General features: G+C 37.4%; 1 protein-coding gene across 1 annotated transcript in view; it reads right to left on the bottom strand.

The window, feature by feature from the left end:
- tnfrsf13b (TNF receptor superfamily member 13B) overlaps positions 1 to 16915 on the bottom strand; it is a 25732-nt gene extending 8817 nt beyond the window's left edge. Inside the window, exons 1-4 of the mRNA XM_030122025.1 lie at positions 16864 to 16915; positions 9731 to 9865; positions 7665 to 7781; positions 1463 to 1756 (exon numbers count right to left, since the gene is read on the bottom strand). Of these exons, the coding sequence (XP_029977885.1) occupies positions 1463 to 1756; positions 7665 to 7781; positions 9731 to 9845 (526 nt within the window). The 5' untranslated portion in view covers positions 9846 to 9865; positions 16864 to 16915. The remainder of the gene's footprint in view (positions 1 to 1462; positions 1757 to 7664; positions 7782 to 9730; positions 9866 to 16863) is intronic.
- Positions 16916 to 19163: the final 2248 nt, after the last annotated feature.

Consider the following 19163-nt stretch of genomic DNA (forward strand, 5'->3'; position numbering starts at 1 on the left):
ATATATATATATATATATATATATATATATATATATATATATATATATATATATATATATATATATATACATATATATACATACACTGTAAATATCCTGTATATAGAGCTCAGCCTGTTTTTCTCCACATTGAGTCTGTTTACATCCACACTAATACTCTGATCATTTTCTGATTTGTGGAGTGATCAGATTATTATTGATCCTGTAAACAGTCTAATCTGATCTGTTTGATCAGATTACAGCAGTAATCTGATTATAATAAATCAGATTAGCGCACCTGCATGTATACAGGTTAAATCTGATTTATTTAGTTCAGTTCCATCTGAACATGTGGAAAAACTATTAAAATGATAGAAAATGGAAGTTATGTAGTCAAACATGAGTTGAAGACGATAACAGAAAGTTTGATTCTACCACCACTATGTACGTACGAACTCTGACAGAACTCTGATCATGGACTGGAGCGTCTAAACTGGAGTTTACGATTATCGCATTTCTTAAATACAAGTAAACGCATCAGATCTGATTATTCCACTTATTTAATTATTCCCAGTTATCAGACTGTAATGGTCATGGAAACAGACTCAGTGAGTGGAGTTAGTTTTGGGGGGTCAGACCCCGGGTCAGGATGCCCCCCCGGTGGGCGTGTCCTGTATGTCCACCCAGGAGGAGAACCGGGGCCTAACCCAACACACCCTGGGCTGAAAGGCCTCAGTGCTCCCCCAGGGGAGCTGCTGCTGAGGGGGGGGTTCATTCTAAACGTGTATGTGGGCCCAGCCCCTGTGACCCAGGTCCAGATAAGCACCGGATACTGGACAGATGGCTGGACTTTGTTTAGTGTCCACTTTTGGTTTTGTGTGCATTTGTATCAGTTAATTTGAGTGGGTTATCCAGTCACCAGAGGGTTGGCGGTTCGAATCCCGCTCTGTCCTGGTCATGTGCCCACCTTGCCTCCAGTGTCACCCCTGTGCCCCAGGGCAGCTGTGTTTGCCCCCACCAGAGAGTCAGGAGTCATTTATCCACTGGACATATGTGCAAAACTTTACCGATATTCACTAAATGTTGAAAAAACAGAAGTGAGTAATGTTGATTTTTAACTTGAATTCTAATTCTATATTTCTATAAATATCTATATAAATGCCATAGTTCTTATTTTTCTGTTAATGTTTAATTTTTCACTCATTTGTGGTTTTTCCACCTGCCTTTTTCCTTTTTCTCTGCACTTGTTTGTTGCTGCTCTTGAAAAGTCTTATCTTATCTTACCTTATCTTATCTTATCAGCACATTATAGTCTTTGTTTTCTTCTGCGTTACATCATCTTACTACAGTGATTATCATGTGTTATATAATTAATAACCTCATTCTAAATCCTTTGTAAATCTGTGATCATATACGGTTTCTTTTGTTGTACGGTGTTACCCACATTCGTATGTCATTCAGGATTCCAGACATTCACGCTCACCTTTGGTGCTTCTTCCTGGTTGGTTGACCCCCTGGCCCAGTTGGACCACTACCTCTGTGTTACTGGTGTCCACTTCAGGCTCTGCTTTGGAGGATTTAGACGACGTAGTTCTCCTCACAAAGACTCCTAAAGCCAGAAACAAACTGGACAGCAACAGGACAGTACACAGAGCCAGGAGGAGGTAGAGCGGGAGGGCGGAGTCCAGCACCGTCAGGCCGACCAGCCCCATTGGACCAGGGGTTTGTGGGCTCGCTTTAACCAGGAGCGTTTTAGTGGTCACAGGAAGCGGTTGTGCTGACGGAAGACAAGGAAAACACTCTGTAAATGTTTCATTCAAGATTCCTAAAAAATACATCAGCTGGACATTCTAATTTTATAACAGGGTACAACTTTCTAAGTCTTGGGTGTCAAACATACGGCCCGTGGGCCATAACCGATCCGCTAGGGATGTAACGATTACCAGTATAACTATAAACCTATAACTATAAACCATGGTACAATCACAGATGGTTAGTATTACCGTTTAAATTCTAATTCTCATGATAACTGTGTTTGATTAACGCACTTTTCTGGAGAAAACACCTATGGAAAGATCTGCTTTTATGTCAAATATTTATTAATTTATTACAATTTTAATTTTCTATACCTAATATTTGGAACAAATATTCACTTTTAAAGTCTTTGAAAAGGTTCGTTAAAAATCTGTGTGTTATTTATGCAATAAATTATATATATTTTTCAAATCTGATTTTTTTTTGTGTGTGTGTTTTTTGTCCTTTTATGTTTTTATAGTAGGTTACAGTGAAAAAAATAATAGACAGATGAGATAGATGAAGTTGTGCTAAAAAAACAGATCCCAAACATGGGTATAGTAAACATTTGTTTATATAGTGCAGTGGTTCTTAACCTTGTTGGAGGTACTGAACCCCACCAGTTTCATATGTGCATTCACCGAACCCTTCTTTATTAAAAAATAAAATATGATTTTTTTCCAAATTCAAGACACAGGCATATGTTTTACTGGTGCACAAAATGAACCGTGCATTAACATCACTGTGTTCAAAGAACAAAACCAATACAGTGCATGAACTCACAACAAATTCCATACCTTTTCACAAAGACATGACCTGTTTTAATACTACCACACTGAAATGGTTTTAATTTTTGTATTCCAATAATGAACTTATTGTATTTATGCTATTTATCATTTTTAACATTTTAACACACACCCATCACCTAATTTCCATCAGGCTACAATAAGATAAGATAAGATAAGATATTCCTTTATTGATCCCACAATGGGGAAATTCACAGTGTTAACAGCAGCATAGAAACATACACATAGACATACACATTCACGTAAAACAGTCATATAAATTTGAATAAAAGAAAAAAAGTGTTTAAAAAAGGAGAGTGCAAATATGCTTTGGTATGTAGTGCAATGGTTATAATAATAATAATAATAATGAATATTTACTGCAGATCAGTGTGACTTCTGCTGTTGCCTTTGACAGACCAGTTCAGAAATGCGTGGCTTCACCTTGGCAGGTGCCACTCTCATGTCATTTTCACAGCAAAGTCTGTTCCTTTTCTTCGTTTTTATGTGCAGCATCCTCATTACGGCACTAGCTCGGCTTTAGCTTAATAAGATTTCTCCATCCGCGACGGTGCGTCGGTCGTCACATGATTGTAACTGACCAGTGCGGTGACCGAAAAATGTAAACAGACGCTACACATGGCTGCCTCCGTGGTTAACAGGAAGTAGCAAAAGTCATAACAACAATGTGGAAAATACTCAAATAATTCATCGTCAGACGAGTGGAAGAGATTATAAACACTTCTGGATGTGTTGGAGTGCTATAAGCAACAACAATACACCGCGTATATTGGATGTCAATCAGAGAAAGAGTCTCCGAAGCCGTTTGTTTACATACACGGACCTAGCCCGAACCCCTGAGACTGACTCACCGAACCCCTAGGGTTGGATCGAACCCAGGTTAAGAACCACTGATGTAGTATATAAAGGCCAAATCAAAAGGACTGAAAAACGGACAAAATAGACTCAGACCACTAAGGGTTAATATTGGAATGTTTCTGCCAAGAGAAAATACATTGTGCTAATTGTTTTATTTGGTTTTTTTGTTGTTGTTTTTTTCAAAGTACAACTTGGTTAAATTCTTTCAGTGTGTGTATCAGTACTTTTTGAACATTTTGAGCACAATTTCAACAATACTACCATAATAATGATAACCATGATAATTTTGGTCACAATAACCATGATATGATATTTTCATATCATTACATCCCTACGGTCCGCCAAAGGGTCCAATGCGACTCGTGGGACGAATTTGTGAAATTGGCTAAAATTTGCTTATAGCAGGGGTGTCAAACATGTGGCTCGGGGGCCAAATGTGGTCCGCCAAAGGGTCCAATCCGGCCCTGGGATGAATTTGTGAAACGCAAAAATAACACTAAGATATGAACAATCCTTTGAGTTCAGGTTCCACATTCAGAACAATTCAATCTCAAGTGGGTCAGACCAGTCAAATACTATCAGAATAACATAGAAATAATGACAACTCCAGATTTTTCTCTTTGTAAATGTAAATATTTTCATGTATTTACACTAAAACAAAGTATAATTTTGCAAAAAATATGAACAACCTGAAATGTCTGAAGAGAAGTAAGTACAATTTTAACAATATTCTGTCTGTTATTAAATGTTTTGTGTGTTTGTAGATCCACTGTGATCTGTAAGTTATAATGAACATGTGGAAATGATAAACTGAGGCAGAATAGTGTTAAAATTACATTTATTAATTATTAATTAATTACTTGTTTGTTCATGTTATCCACATCTTTTGAAAGGATAGTTTGTAGATGTAAACCTGTTCATAATGTAAATGTACTTGTTTCGCTCTAAAACATAGAGAAAAGTTTGGAGTTGACATTATTTCTATATTATTATTTGACTGGTTCGGCCCAATGCAGATCAAATTTAGCTGAATGTGGAACTGAACTAGAATGAGTTTGACAGCCCTGAACTATCCAATAAATAATTGTGACCCTAGTTTTTGCACAGGGATCATTAGTGTAAACGGTGTTCCAAATCCAATATTTATGAAAATAGAGCTTCCACTGTCAAAGAATATCAGTAGTCTGTGCACAAATGGATTAGCATTATTTACACACACTTCTATGCATTTATTACAACTATGTTTTTTGTTGTTTTTTTTTTACAAAAATGGACACTCATTTGACCCCCTAAGGAAATTTTAGCTGAAATACAAAAATTACGCTGAAAATATTAACAATCGTTTTAGCTCAGGTTCCACATTCAGCCCAAATCAATCTCAAGTGGGTCGGACCAGTAAAATACTATATATAATATAATATAATATAATATAATATAATACAATATAATATAATATAATATAATATAATATATCATAATAAGCGTAAATGATGACAACTCCACATTCTTCTCTTTGTTTTAGTGTAAAAAAGAAAAATATCACGACATTGTTTACATTTATAAACAATCTTTTCACAAAAAATACGATTAACCTGAAATGTATTAAGAGAAGTGTAATTTGAATATGTATTTGTAGAGCCACTGTGATCTGCAAGTTGTAATGCATATGTGTAAAAGATAAACTGAGGCAGAATATTGTTAAAATTACAAATTTTTCTCAATAAATTTCAGTTTTTTCATAGTTGTTCATGTTACAATTTTTTTTATCGATCATTTGTAGATGTAAATGTAATCATATAATTGTACTTTTTGCACACTAAAACCAAGAGAAAATGTTAGAATTTACATGATTTATATATTATTATGTTATCATTTTACCAGTCCGGCCCACTTCAGATCATACTGGGAGGATGTGGCCCCTGAACTAACATGAGTTGGACACCCCTGTTCTACGTTGAGTGGTAGATTTACTGTGATTTGTCAACATTGTCCTTGTTTTAACTGGAGCTCCTAAATACAACATTTGTGCTTCTATACTGTAAAAAAAAGAACAAAAAAAAACATAAAACAATGGTATTATTCCAGCAGCAGGGGCACTGAAAAAATACTGTAAAATAACAGAAAATAACCATCTCATAGAAATACAGTAATTTGCCATAATTAAAATACAGTTTTTTGCCCTAACTTTACATGAGATTTTGCATATTTTTTTTGACTTTTTAATGTTTAATAAAGAATATTTACATGTATTAAAACAATCCAATTCCCTATATATATATATATAAATATATATATATATATATATATATATATATATATATATATATATATATATATATATATATATATATATATTTCAATCAATCCAATTACAATCCAATTCCCTATATATATAAATAAATAAATAAATAAATATATATATATATATATATATATATATATATATATATATATATATATATGCCCTTTGCTAAGGGCAGTCCGGTCCTTGTATGACCAAAGCAGGAGCCTGGTTCTCATTGCCGGCAGTAAGTCAGACCTGTTCCAGGTGCATGTGGGACTCCAGCAGGGCTGCCCTTTATCACCGGTTCTGTTCATAATTTTTATGGACAGAATTTCTAGGCGCAGCCAGGGGCCGGAGGGGGTCTGGTTTGGGGACCACAGGATTTCATCTCTGCTTTTTGCAGATGATGTTGTCCTGTTGGCCTCATCGAACCTGGACCTTCAGCGTGCCCTGGGGCGGTTTGCAGCCGAGTGTGAAGCGAGCAGGATGAGGATCAGCACCTCCAAATCTGAGGCCATGGTTCTCGACCGGAAAAAGGTGGTCTTCCCTCTCCGGGTCGGTGGGGAGTCTTTGCCCCAAGTGGAGGAGTTTAAGTATCTCGGGGTCTTGTTCACGAGTGAGGGAAGGATGGAGCATGAGATTGACAGACAGACTGGTGCAGCGTCTGCAGTGATGCAGTCGCTGTATCGGTCGGTTGTGGTGAAGAAGGAGCTGAGCCGAGAGGCGAAGCTCTCAATTTACCGGTCAGTCTACGTTCCTACCCTCACCTATGGTCATGAGCTTTGGGTCAGGACCGAAAGGACAAGATCCCGGATACAAGCGGTCGAAATGAGTTTCCTCCGTCGGGTGGCTGGGCACACCCTTAGGGATAGGGGGAGGAGCTCAGTCACCAGGGAGGAGCTCGGAGTAGAGCCGCTGCTCCTCCGCGTCGAGAGGGGCCAGCTGAGGTGGATCAGACATCTGTTTCAGATCCTCCTGGACGCCTCCCTGGGGAGGTGTTCCGGGCATGTCCCACCGGGGGGAGACCTCGGGGAAGACCCAGGACACGTTGGAGAGACTATGTCTGTGGGCTGGCCTGGGAACGCCTCGGGATCCCCCCGGAAGAGCTGGAGGCGGAGTCTGAGGAGAGGGAAGTCTGGGCATCCCTGGTTAGACTGTTACCCCCACGACCCAGCCCCGGATAAGCAGAATGGATGGATATATATACATATATACATACATATATATATATATATATATATATATATATATATGTATATATATACATATATATATATATATATATATATATATATATATATATATATATATATAATTTTTTATGAGACTCAGTTGTCCAATCCACTGATAAAAACTGTATTTGGACAGTTTATCAGTGCTTATACATGTTATACATTCACAAAAATATATTTATTCAACATTTTTGTTGTGAAACCTCCTGTAATTACACAAGATATTTGTCAATTAACAAACAAGTCTGGTTCAACTGACAGAACTAATACTTCTTTAATGGTTAATTGTCAGTAATTTTATCTGGTTTTATTTATTTTTTTTTTTTTACAGTATTAAACTTTAAATTAACAGTTTAATCTCATAAATAGAAAAGAAATATTTGTGAAAGTATGATACATTTCCAAACATATTTGAACTGTATTTTTCTGTGAAAAAAGAAAAAAAGTCTTTTAAAAAATGGAAATTTTCTGGTTATTCACAGTTACAGTTTTTTCCTGTTCTTTTCCATTTGACATGTAAAATCACAGTCTGTTTGTGTCATTTCATTGATATTTTCCTGTATCTGAAAAATACAGGAAAAATCTGTCAAATAAACAGTGAAAATTCTGTTAAATTACAGATTTATTCAGATACAGATTTATTACAGACAGACAGCGCAGAAGTAAGTAAATAACTGAAGGTCTTCTGCAGAGTAGTGGGCTGTTACTCACTGGGGCAGTAGCCGGTGCACTGTTCTGGAGGTCTGCCACAAACCTCAGCACAGCTCATACATGTCTTCAGCAGCGGATCGTAGTAGAAGCCAGGCAGCGCTTTACAATCTGCAGAAACTAACAGCCATCGGGGGAATTAACCCTTTCATTCATGACACACATAGTTTAAACACATGATGTCCAGCTGAGTGGACATTTTTGTAACGCCATGAAAAACTGATTCATTAAAAAAAAAAAAATTCAATCACATTCTTTTTTTCATGCCTAAAGAGGAATAAAAACACACAGGGAAAAAAAAAACTTGAAAAAAGGTTCGTATAATCCATGCATGAAAGGGTTAAGCTCACTTTCCAAATGGTTATAAAGGCAATATTCTCCAAACCACATGGGGGCAGTCTGTATCGACCATAAGCCAGGGGTCACCAGCCCTGGTCCTGGAGAGTCACTGTCCTGCATGTTTTAGACGTGTCCTTCCATCACACCTGATTCAAATGATCAGCCTATCACCCAGCTCTGCAGAAGCCTGATAATGACCGTCAGGTGTGCTGGAGGAAGGGAACATCTGAACCACAGGTGTCAAACATGCGGCCCAGGGGCTACATCTGGCCCCCCACCAAAGGTTCCATTCCGGTCCTGCAGGACGAAAGTGCAAAACTGAACCTGAACAGTCCAGGGGCCTCAGGTACAAAGACTTGTGTGGATTTCATACTGAAACCTGGCGTACGCCCAAATCCAGAAAAGTCCGAACGCACAAAAAAATCCAGATGAATAAAAGTGAGCGTACGCCTGAATCCACGTACACTTCCTTTATTCATCCCAGTCAGCTGGAACTGAGCGCATATGTTGGAGTACCTGACTCCTCCCTCTCCACGCCCATGTTTAAATATGCAAATTAGTATAAACGGGGTCTGCAGGTGGGATTCCCTCTGGGATTCCTCTGTCTGCAGGATCAGATGATGACGTCAAGGTGGACGCGAAGCAGAGGACGAAACAGACGGAAGGAGAAAAGAGACGAACTCAGACTGTTTGAGCAGAAAGTGGACGATACTGTGGGTGACACTGTTCTCACAGGGCTGACGTGGATCAGCCCCACAGTAAATATAGATTTAGTATTAGTGTCAGTCACACATGAGTTCATTCTACGGGTCATCCAACAGTCTGATCACAGCTGAACTAGATACAGGTTCATGTGTGATCATGTCAGGAAATCAAAGAGGAAATCATAGACTGTGACTCATGTTTAACCCTTTCATGCACAGTGGTCACTCCAGTGGACACATATTCTCCAGCTGTTCTCTTGTATGTTCATGGGTTTAGTTGTTTTAGTTCCATGTGAAACTCTCATAATGTTGCATTTTTTTGTCCAAGGCAATTTATTGATATTTAACATTTCTACCCCTTTGATGCATGGTGTCTACATATGTAGACACTAAAATATCTTCTTAATAAAACCACATGAAAAAAAAAATTCTAAATACTTTTCAACTTTAGTCTAATTTTCAGTCATAAAATCAATCTAAAAAAATGTTGATACTTTTTTCATAATTCATGTATGAATGAACGAATAAAATCGTTATTTCGAACAAGTACACATTGAAATAAAAGCAAAAATCAACCAGCAAAATATAAGTACAGGTACATTAATGACTGATAAGCAAACAAACCACAAAAAATAATAAATAAATAATAATAGTAATAATAATAATAATAATAATAATAATAATAATAATAATAAAAATAAAACAAATGAAATAGAATTATACATGCTCGAAAAGGAGTAGAAAGAAATAAAAACATATGTACTCCTACCCCCAATATTTTGTATGAATATCAATATAATAATAATAATAATAATAATAATATCACACATCCTTTTTCCTATATACACTAATATGATAATACCCATTTATAACTTATCCTTCCAGATATTAATAAAAACTAAAAATACAAATACAAAAAAAAGTCTGAAAAGTAAATGCATTAGGAGAACAGGCTGGGTGACTCTGCTGTTGTGTATTTGCTCAGCTCTACCATCTGCATGCATGTGTCTTCATGGGTGTACTCACCACAGTGGCTGATGCACCTGCTGACCACATGTGGATGCTGACACACCATTCGACAGTCCACACAGCTTTTGACCAAAGTGTCCCAGTACAGACCTGCAGGACAGCTTTTCCCCATCAGCCCTGGTGACCCTCACACTGATGAACCACACACAGACACAAAACCACACATGCAAACACACAAAGACAGGCGTGGAACAAAGCCATAAGTGTGTGGAAATGCAGCTCTGTGTGCACATGTGGCTGAAATACAGGAATACAGGACTGCATTAGGCTTCTGTTACTGGTACTGACAGCTGCAGTAGTAGTACAGCCACTGTAGTACACTCCAAGAAAGAAAATGTTAGAATTGATTAAAAATGTTATGCAACTTGTTCCACAAAACATAATTATTTAAAAGTAAAAAGATGTTCTAGTTAACTGCAAAGATAGCCTACGAATAAACCAAAGCATCTGTGTCATAGATGAGCATCACACAGAACATCCACCTCCGACTGAAGGAGGGATTCTGATGAGTGATAGATAGATAGATAGATAGATAGATAGATAGATAGATAGATAGATAGATAGATAGATAGATAGATAGATAGATAGATAGATAGATAGATAGATAGATAGATAGATAGATAGATAGATAGATAGATAGATAGATAGATAGACTATACTACAGGGTGGGAAGCAAAATGTACAATATTTGGAGGCAGGGATTGAAAGACAGTGTATGACCAATTAGTTTATTGAAAGTCATGAGAATTTATTTGCCACAAGAAAATGTCCATAATAGAAAATGTTTTTATTCTATGTGTCCTCCTTCTTTCTCAATAACTGCCTTCACACGCTTCCTGAAACTTGTGCAAGTGTTCCTCAAATATTGGGGTGACAACTTCTCCCATTCTTCTTTAATAGTATCTTCCAGACTTTCTGGTAATAGTTTTGCTCATAGTCATTCTCTTCTTTCCATTATAAACAGTCTTTATGGACACTCCAACTATTTTGGAAATCTCCTTTGGTGTGACGAGTGCATTCAGCAAATCACACACTCTTTGACGTTTGCTTTCCTGATTACTCATATGGGCAAAAGTTTTGTGAAAAGGTATGGATAATAGTGTTAGGTATGATTATGACATCAGTATATGTTTGGGTTCAAAACAACTGACGTAGTGTCTGCTGAGAAAAAACAACTAAATGTTCAGTGTACATTTGGCTTCCCCACCCTGTATACTATACTATACTATACTATACCACACTACACTATACTATACTATACTATGCTATACTATGCTATACTATACTATACTATACTACACTATACTACGCTATACTATACTATGCTATGCTATACTATACCATACTATACCACACTATACTATGCTATACTATACTATGCTATGCTATGCTATACTATACTATACTATGCTATACTATGCTATGCTATGCTATGCTATGCTATACTATACTATACTATACCACACTATACTATGCTATACTATACTATACTATGCTATGCTATACTATACTATACCATACCATACCACACTACACTATACTATACTATGCTATGGTCTACTATACTATACTATACTATGCTATGCTATGCTATGCTATGCTATACTATGCCATACCATACCATACCACACTATACTATACTATACTATACTATACTATACTATACTATACTATACTATACTATGTTATACTATACTATGCCATACCATACCACACTACACTATACTATACTATGCTATGGTCTACTATACTATACTATACTATGCTATGCTATGCTATGCTATGCTATACTATGCCATACCATACCATACCACACTATACTATGCTATGCTCTACTATACTATACTATACTATACTATACCACACTACACTATGCTATGCTCTCCTCTACTATACTATACCATACTACACCATACTATACTGAACAAAAATATAAACGCACAACTTTTGTTTTTGCTCCCATTTGTCATGAGCTGAACGCAAAGATCTAAAACTTTTTCTATGTACACAAAAGGCCTATTTTTCTCAAATATTGTTCATAAATTTATCTAAATCTGTGTTAGTGAGCACTTCTCCTTTGTCCTTTGCTGAGATAATCCATCCACCTCACAGCTGTGGCAGATCCAGATGCTGATTAGACAGCAGGATTATTGCACAGGTGTGCCTTAGGCTGGCCACAATAAAAGGCCACTCTAAAATGTGCAGTTTTACTGTATTGGGTGGTCCAGGGGGGTCAGAAAACCAGTCAGTATTTGGTGTGACCACCATTTTCCTCGCACAGTCTTCTTCATAAATTCTCTGAAACAGCTTTGGAGATGGCTTATGGTAGAGAAATGAACATTCAATTCACAGGCAAAAGCTCTGGTGGAGATTCCTGAAGTCAGCATGACCAGTGCATATTCCCTCAAAACTTGTGACATCTGTGGTATTGTGCTGTGTGATAAAACTGCACATTTTGGAGTGGCCTTTTATTGTGGCCAGCCTAAGGCACACCTGTGCAAAAATCATGCTGTCTAATCAGCATCTTGATATGCCACACCTGTGAGGTGGATGGATTATCTCAGCAAAGAAGAAGTGTTCACTAACACAAATTTAGACAGATTTGTGAACAATATTTGAGAGAAATAAACCTTGTGTGTACACAGAAAAAGTTTTAGATCTTTGAGTTCAGCTCATGACAAATGGGAGCAAAAACAAAAGTGGTGCGTTTATATTTTTGTTCAGTATATATTATGCTATGCTCTGCTATACTATACTACACTACACTATACTATACTATACTATACTATACTACACTACACTATACTATACTATACTATACTATACTATACTATACCATGCTCTGCTATACTATACCACACTACACTATACTATACTATGCTATGCTATGCTATGCTATGCTATACTATACTATACTATGCTATACTATACTATACTATACTATACTACACTGTGCTGTGCTGTACTATACTATACTACACTACATGACTCTATACTATACTACACTGTGCTGTACTATACTGAATGAATGAATGTATTATTGTGTCTTGCATAAAAAACATGCCCAGCCCTTACATGGGCTTATAAGACACCAAAAATACACACCAAAAATCAAACACCAGACAATAGGCACAATAGATATGAACAAAACAAAATACTGACCTATTTAAACAAACACATCTGCCGCTTTTTCCAGGTTTTACAAACGAATAATGCTAATTTATATACATTAGAACTAAGCAACCATTTCATCTTGTCATCATCAGTGCTCCAGAACAGAGCAGGATTTCAGATACACATATCATCAAACAAAGACATCAAACCAAAAAAACATCAAATACTATACCATGCTATACTATACTATACTATACTATACTATACTATACTATACTATACTATACTATACTATACTATACTATACTATACTGCACTCTACTACACTATATTGTACTGTACTGTACTCTACCATACTATACTATATTATACTTTACTACTGTACACTATACTATACTATACTATACTATACTGTACTATGCTGTACTGTACTGTACTATAGTATACAGTAGTGAAATGACTTTAATTGACAGCATGATGACAGTATATGTAATATTCTGCCTGGTCATCTTCAGTTAATTGGTACATTTTCATCTCTTCCTGTCCGTCTGGCCTGCACAGCTTTCCAAAAAGGCTGAGAGCCATGTGTGATGAAGTGCATGACATGTGTCCACTGTGTGATGGTCTGTCACAGACGCCTCCGAGCCATGAGACACAGATGACGTTTGTGGACAACAGGCTTCTTCAGCTCTGGCTGAACTGTGCGGTTTGCCTTCCCTCAGTCTTTTCATTATTCTCTGACTTACTCTGGAGGGGAAATATTCACATCTGTCTTTCTTTCAACAACCTTAATGAGGATTTTTTCCTGCAGCTGAGGGCAAATTGTTGATCCCCAGGTCATCTTTGGTCCTGAAGAAGCAGACGTTTCCTGGATCCTGGTTTTATAAACATGGATGATCACCCACTGAAAACCTGGGCAGATCCACCCTTAAAGACCTACAACTATTTCTGAGCTGATTTCCACTTGAGTTTCTTTATACATCTGACCTTCCCTGAGTGGCTGATTATCATTTATCCCCTGTATTTTGTACTTTTTGTGAAAAGCAGGTGTGTTTCTATATTTACTTGTGTAGATGTCTATAAAAGTTCAGAGTACTGTATCAAGAACAAAAATGAAGAGAAAATGCCTTTTTCAGTCCTGTCATTATCTGAACACAAACCCAGTGTGTCCATCCACTGTCACTGATCCAACTGCATGGGTTTGACTGGTGAGTCAGTGTTGGAGAACATGACATGACGTGTTTCCACATTCACTACGGAGCCTCTGAACGTCCAAATGGGTCAAATCTGATGACCATGAAAAGATGAAGAACTGTATGTCGCCTGAATTATTGATTTTTGATTTAGTCGTTAAAAAGTTATAAAGCAGGGCTGTCAAACTCATGTTAGTTCAGTTCCACATACAGCCCAATCTGACCTGCAGTGGGCCAGATGATTAAAATAATAACACAATTATACAAAAAATAATATCAATTACCAAATTTGTATGTCTAATTTCTATGTTTTAGAGTGAAAAAAGGAAAATTATATAATCAAAATTTTTGCATCCTTTAAAAAAATGTGGAAAAACATGAACAACCATGACCAAAAGGAAATTTATTAAGAAAAAAAGTGTAATTTTAACAATTTATGCCATTATTTGGCCTCAGCTTCTCATTTTCACATGTTCATTACAACGTACAGATCCCAGTGGATCTACAAATACACAAAACATTTAATAACAGACAGAGTATTGGTACAATTACTCTTAAATCTCTGAAGACATTTCAGATTGTTCATATTTGTTTAGGTTTTTCACATTTTTTGTAAAAGGCTAGTCTGTAAATGTTAACATTTTTGTGTAATTTTACTTTTTTTTTTTTAACACTAAAACAAAGAGAAAAATATGTAGTTTTCATTATTTATAGTTTATTATGATAGTATTTTACTGGTCTGACCCACTTTAGATGGAATTGAACTAAATTTATTTTGACATCCTTGATTGTTAATATCTTCAGTGTAATTTTTTTATTTCAGTAATTCATCCCATGGGCCGGACTGGACCCTTTGGCGGGCCGGTTTTGGCCCCCGGGCCACATGTTTGACAGCCCTGATATAGTGGATGAGTTCGGCAGTTATGCTATCATGATAGCGATCTGTTCTCAAACACAGTCGTTTCTGCTCCATTGAACACACAGTCACTGGACTGTGACAGAAACACACATCTGAACGTCCTCCGCCCTCCACTGCTTTCACAAGTCTTTTTTTTAAACTTGATTTGTTTTGAGCTTTGAGTAGATTTGTGACACTCCTGAGTGTCCTACTCACAACACCTTTCAGATCACATCCAAGGTCAGGGGCAAAAAAAATGATCTAAAAATGCACTTTGTGGAGAAAACTAAAAACACTGTTTTCTTGCAGAGTGCTGTTTGGTAATGCAACACAGTAAATAATACACAGTTTTGGAACTATATTACTTTTTACAAATATTTTTCTGCACAGAAGACAAACACAAGACATTTTACATTTTCTCAAAAAAGTGTATGTTTTGTTATTTTTTCCAACATGTTCATTCATATGTAATTCAGATATCCTGAGCCTCATAGTATAATTGTCATTTACCCTGTCATGCACAGTGGTCACTCCAGTGGTCAGCTAATCTCCAGCTGTTCTCTTGTATATTCATGGGTTTGTTGTTTTACTTCCATATCAGCCAACACAGTGGACACTTATGCATCATCCCATACACTACAGTTCATACCATTAGTGTAACTGTCCTGATCTGCATTAACATATTTGAGTGTAAACCAATTAGACTGTAATGAACAGTTTCTTTTAAAGCAAAAAGTTGTTTTTTTGCATATTATCTGAGTAATAGCTAGTATTATAGTATGTTAAAATGTGAGAAAACATCAGATTAGCAGCATTAAAAATAAAAAAAAAATCATAGTTTTCACACAGTATGACAGCAAATACATGTTTCTTTGCTTCTAAAATTAAACGCATGGTGTCCAGCTGAGTGGATATTTTTGTAACTCCATGAAAAATAGGTTCATAAAAATATTTCAGTCACTTTTTTTTTCATGCCTAAAGAGGAATAAAAACACTCAGGAAAAAAAAGAATCTTGATTAAGGCTCTCATAATTCATGCATGAAAGGGTTAATTTCCTTGAAGCAAAGAAACATGTATTTAAAAGGCAGTATCAGAAAGTGACCCACTGTGTAAAAACTATGAAATAATCTGATGTTTCCTCACATATTAACACACTCTAATACTAGTTCTTACTCACTTCATGGAGATAATATGCCCAAAAAAAAGCATTTTGTGTAAGAAAACTGGTAATTACAGTCTAGTAACAATTAGCAATCTATTTACGCTCTAACATGCCACTGCAGATCAGGTTTATTAAGAACAGGAAAGTTACAGTAATGGTCTGAATGTCAGTTTAATGGATGATGCAGAACTGTGTCAGCTGATCTGGAACTAAAACAACCAAACCCATGAATATACAAGAGAACAGCTGGAGGAGAACTGACCACTGGAGTGACCACTGGAGTGACCACTGTGCATGAAAGGGTTAAAGTCATACTTTTTTTCATTTCATAGCCAATGATGCAAAATGAAGCAGCAGTGTTAGGAGAGTAAAGTTACGCAGATATTGAAATCTGGTACGAGGCCAACGATGTGTAATATCCAAAACACAAGTGCTCATTTCCACATCAATCATAACATTATTCTGAAGCTTTTGTTTGTTTGTTTGTTTTTTGCATGTACCAGTTTTACCACTTTAGGACTGATTCGACTGTATTCTAATAAAATAATCTGACTTCATGATTTATCTGACCCAAACTGTGTGTTCCAGTGTGTATGTGTGGAGGTAAACAGGAGGAAAGTGCATGTTTCCAGTTTTCCTCCCGTATCTGTTAATAATAATCAGACTGGCCTAAGCATCCCACTGCCTCCAGCTGCCCTGTACATTCTGACAGACATATTTATCCTTATGTTGTCATGACTTCTCTGTGGAGGGATCACTCACCTGGTGAGATGAAGTAGTTGTGTCAGAGTCCTCAGTTTGAGCGCAGAGAAACTGAATGTGTTTCAACATGGAAGCTCATTTGTGTATGAAGGTACTGCCTGATCTGGGACTTCCCCCTGTGGGAACCCAAAGTGACACTATAGTCACAGCAAAATGAGTGATTCGACTGCTTTAATGGAGAAAAAGAAGCAGAAAAAAAAACAAAAAACAGAAACAAAATATGAACTCACCTTTCAGTGTACTACAATAATCAACAATGACTCACTCACAGCAGAACGTCAAGTAATGATGGCTTTTCTCTATGATCCAGTCACAGGTTATCACAATCACTCAGACACATTTTTACAAAGCTCCGCCCCTTTTCTGAAAACTGTAAACACAAAAGCCAGAATTCATGAATCCATCACTGTTCTTGCAAACAAATGCCTCAAAACTGTTTTACCTGCACTCAAAAGCAAACACCGCTTTCAGATCACACACACACACACACACACACACACACACACACGCACACACAGCCAGGCAACATGCAGACACTACAGAGCAAGGCAGGTTTATTTCTGTAGCACATTTCATGTACAAGACAACTCAAAGTGCTTTACATAAAACATTAAAAGTATTACAGCAGAAGCAAAAAAAAGTACAGGCATGAGAGAAACAAACAAACAAACAAACAAAAATCAGATACATAGATAAAACAGATAAAAACTTTAAGCTTCAAAGAATCCAAACTCTGTTCAAATGCAGCTGAGAACAGGTGGGTCTGGAACCTGGATTTAAATAAACTGAGGGTTTCAGCTGATCTGAGGTTTTCTGGAGTTTATTCCACACACGTGGAGCAGAGAAGCTGAACGTGTCTGGTTCTGACTCTGGAACTGACAACAGACCAGATCCAGATGACCTGAGGGGTCTGGGGGGTTCATACTGGGTCAGGAGGACTGGATCCAGATGAGCTGAGGAGTCTGGGAGGTTCATACTGGGTCAGGAGGTCACTGATGGATTTTGGTCCTAAACCATTCAGAGCTTTATGGACCAGCAACAGAACTGGAAAGTCTGTCCTCTGACGGACAGGCAACCAGTGGGAGGAGCTCAGAGCTGGACTACTGTGGTCCAGTGGGAGGAGCTCAGAGGTGGACTACTGTGGTCCAGTGGAAGGACCTCAGAGTTGGTCTAATGTGGTCCAGTGGAAGGACCTCAGAGCTGGACTACTGTGGTCCAGTGGAAGGACCTCAGAGCTGGACTAATGTGGTCCAGTGGGAGGACCTCAGAGTTAGTCTAATGTGGTCCAGTGGAAGGACCTCAGAGCTGGACTAATGTGGTCCAGTGGAAGGACCTCAGAGCTGGACTACTGTGGTCCAGTGGAAGGACCTCAGAGTTGGTCTAATGTGGTCCAGTGGAAGGACCTCAGAGCTGGACTAATGTGGTCCACTTTTCTGGCCTTAGTCAGGGCTCTAACAGCAGAGTTCTGAATGACTGCAGTTGTCTAATGGATTTTTTCGGTCGACCTGTAAACACACTGTTCTAATAATGGAGCCCACTGCAGATGAACGTATGGACTAGTTTTTCCCGAAAAGCAAAATGGAAAACACTTCATCCAGCTGATGCACAACAGAATGTTTATTACATATTGTAAACACATTTAGCATTTCTGAAAAGACCAAAGAAAACTGTGCACTGCAAAAATCTAAATCTTACCAAGTGTATTTTTCTCATCTCATTTAAAATCAGACAGAATCACCTAAAGAGGAACTTTTCACTCAGATAGAAGAACTTGTTTTTAGACAACAGTTCTGGAAAATCTGATTTCAAGAAATGGTATCAAGATAATTGTCACTTGTTCCATTGGCAGATTTTTTTTTTTTTTTTTTTGCTTGATTCAAGCAAAAAAAAATCTGCCAGTGGAACAAGTGAAAATTATTTTGGTAAGATTTTGATTTTTGCAGTGTAAGAGAAAAGCACATTACTGTAAAACACTCAAAATCTTGTCGATCTTCAGATCCCACCGATGACAGATTCCTTCTGCCTCAGCGTCAGGTCTTTGAGGACTTCCTCCACATCCCAGACCAGGTCTTTGTGGGTAATGGTGTCAGATCCGGCCTGAACAACACTCCACTCTTCCATCAGCACAGACCACCTCCACTGGTTCCAGCAGATGTTCCCTGTGTATGGGTTTGGGTGGTGGACCTTCCACTGCCATGCACACAAACAGTCTCCTGTTGCACAGGTGTCAAACTCATGTTCTAAATCTGATCTGCAGTGGGCCGGAGCAGTGAAAGAATAACATGATAATATAGAAATAA

The sequence above is a fragment of the Sphaeramia orbicularis genome, chromosome 19 (assembly GCF_902148855.1).
Source record: "Sphaeramia orbicularis chromosome 19, fSphaOr1.1, whole genome shotgun sequence".
NCBI lineage: Eukaryota > Metazoa > Chordata > Actinopteri > Kurtiformes > Apogonidae > Sphaeramia > Sphaeramia orbicularis.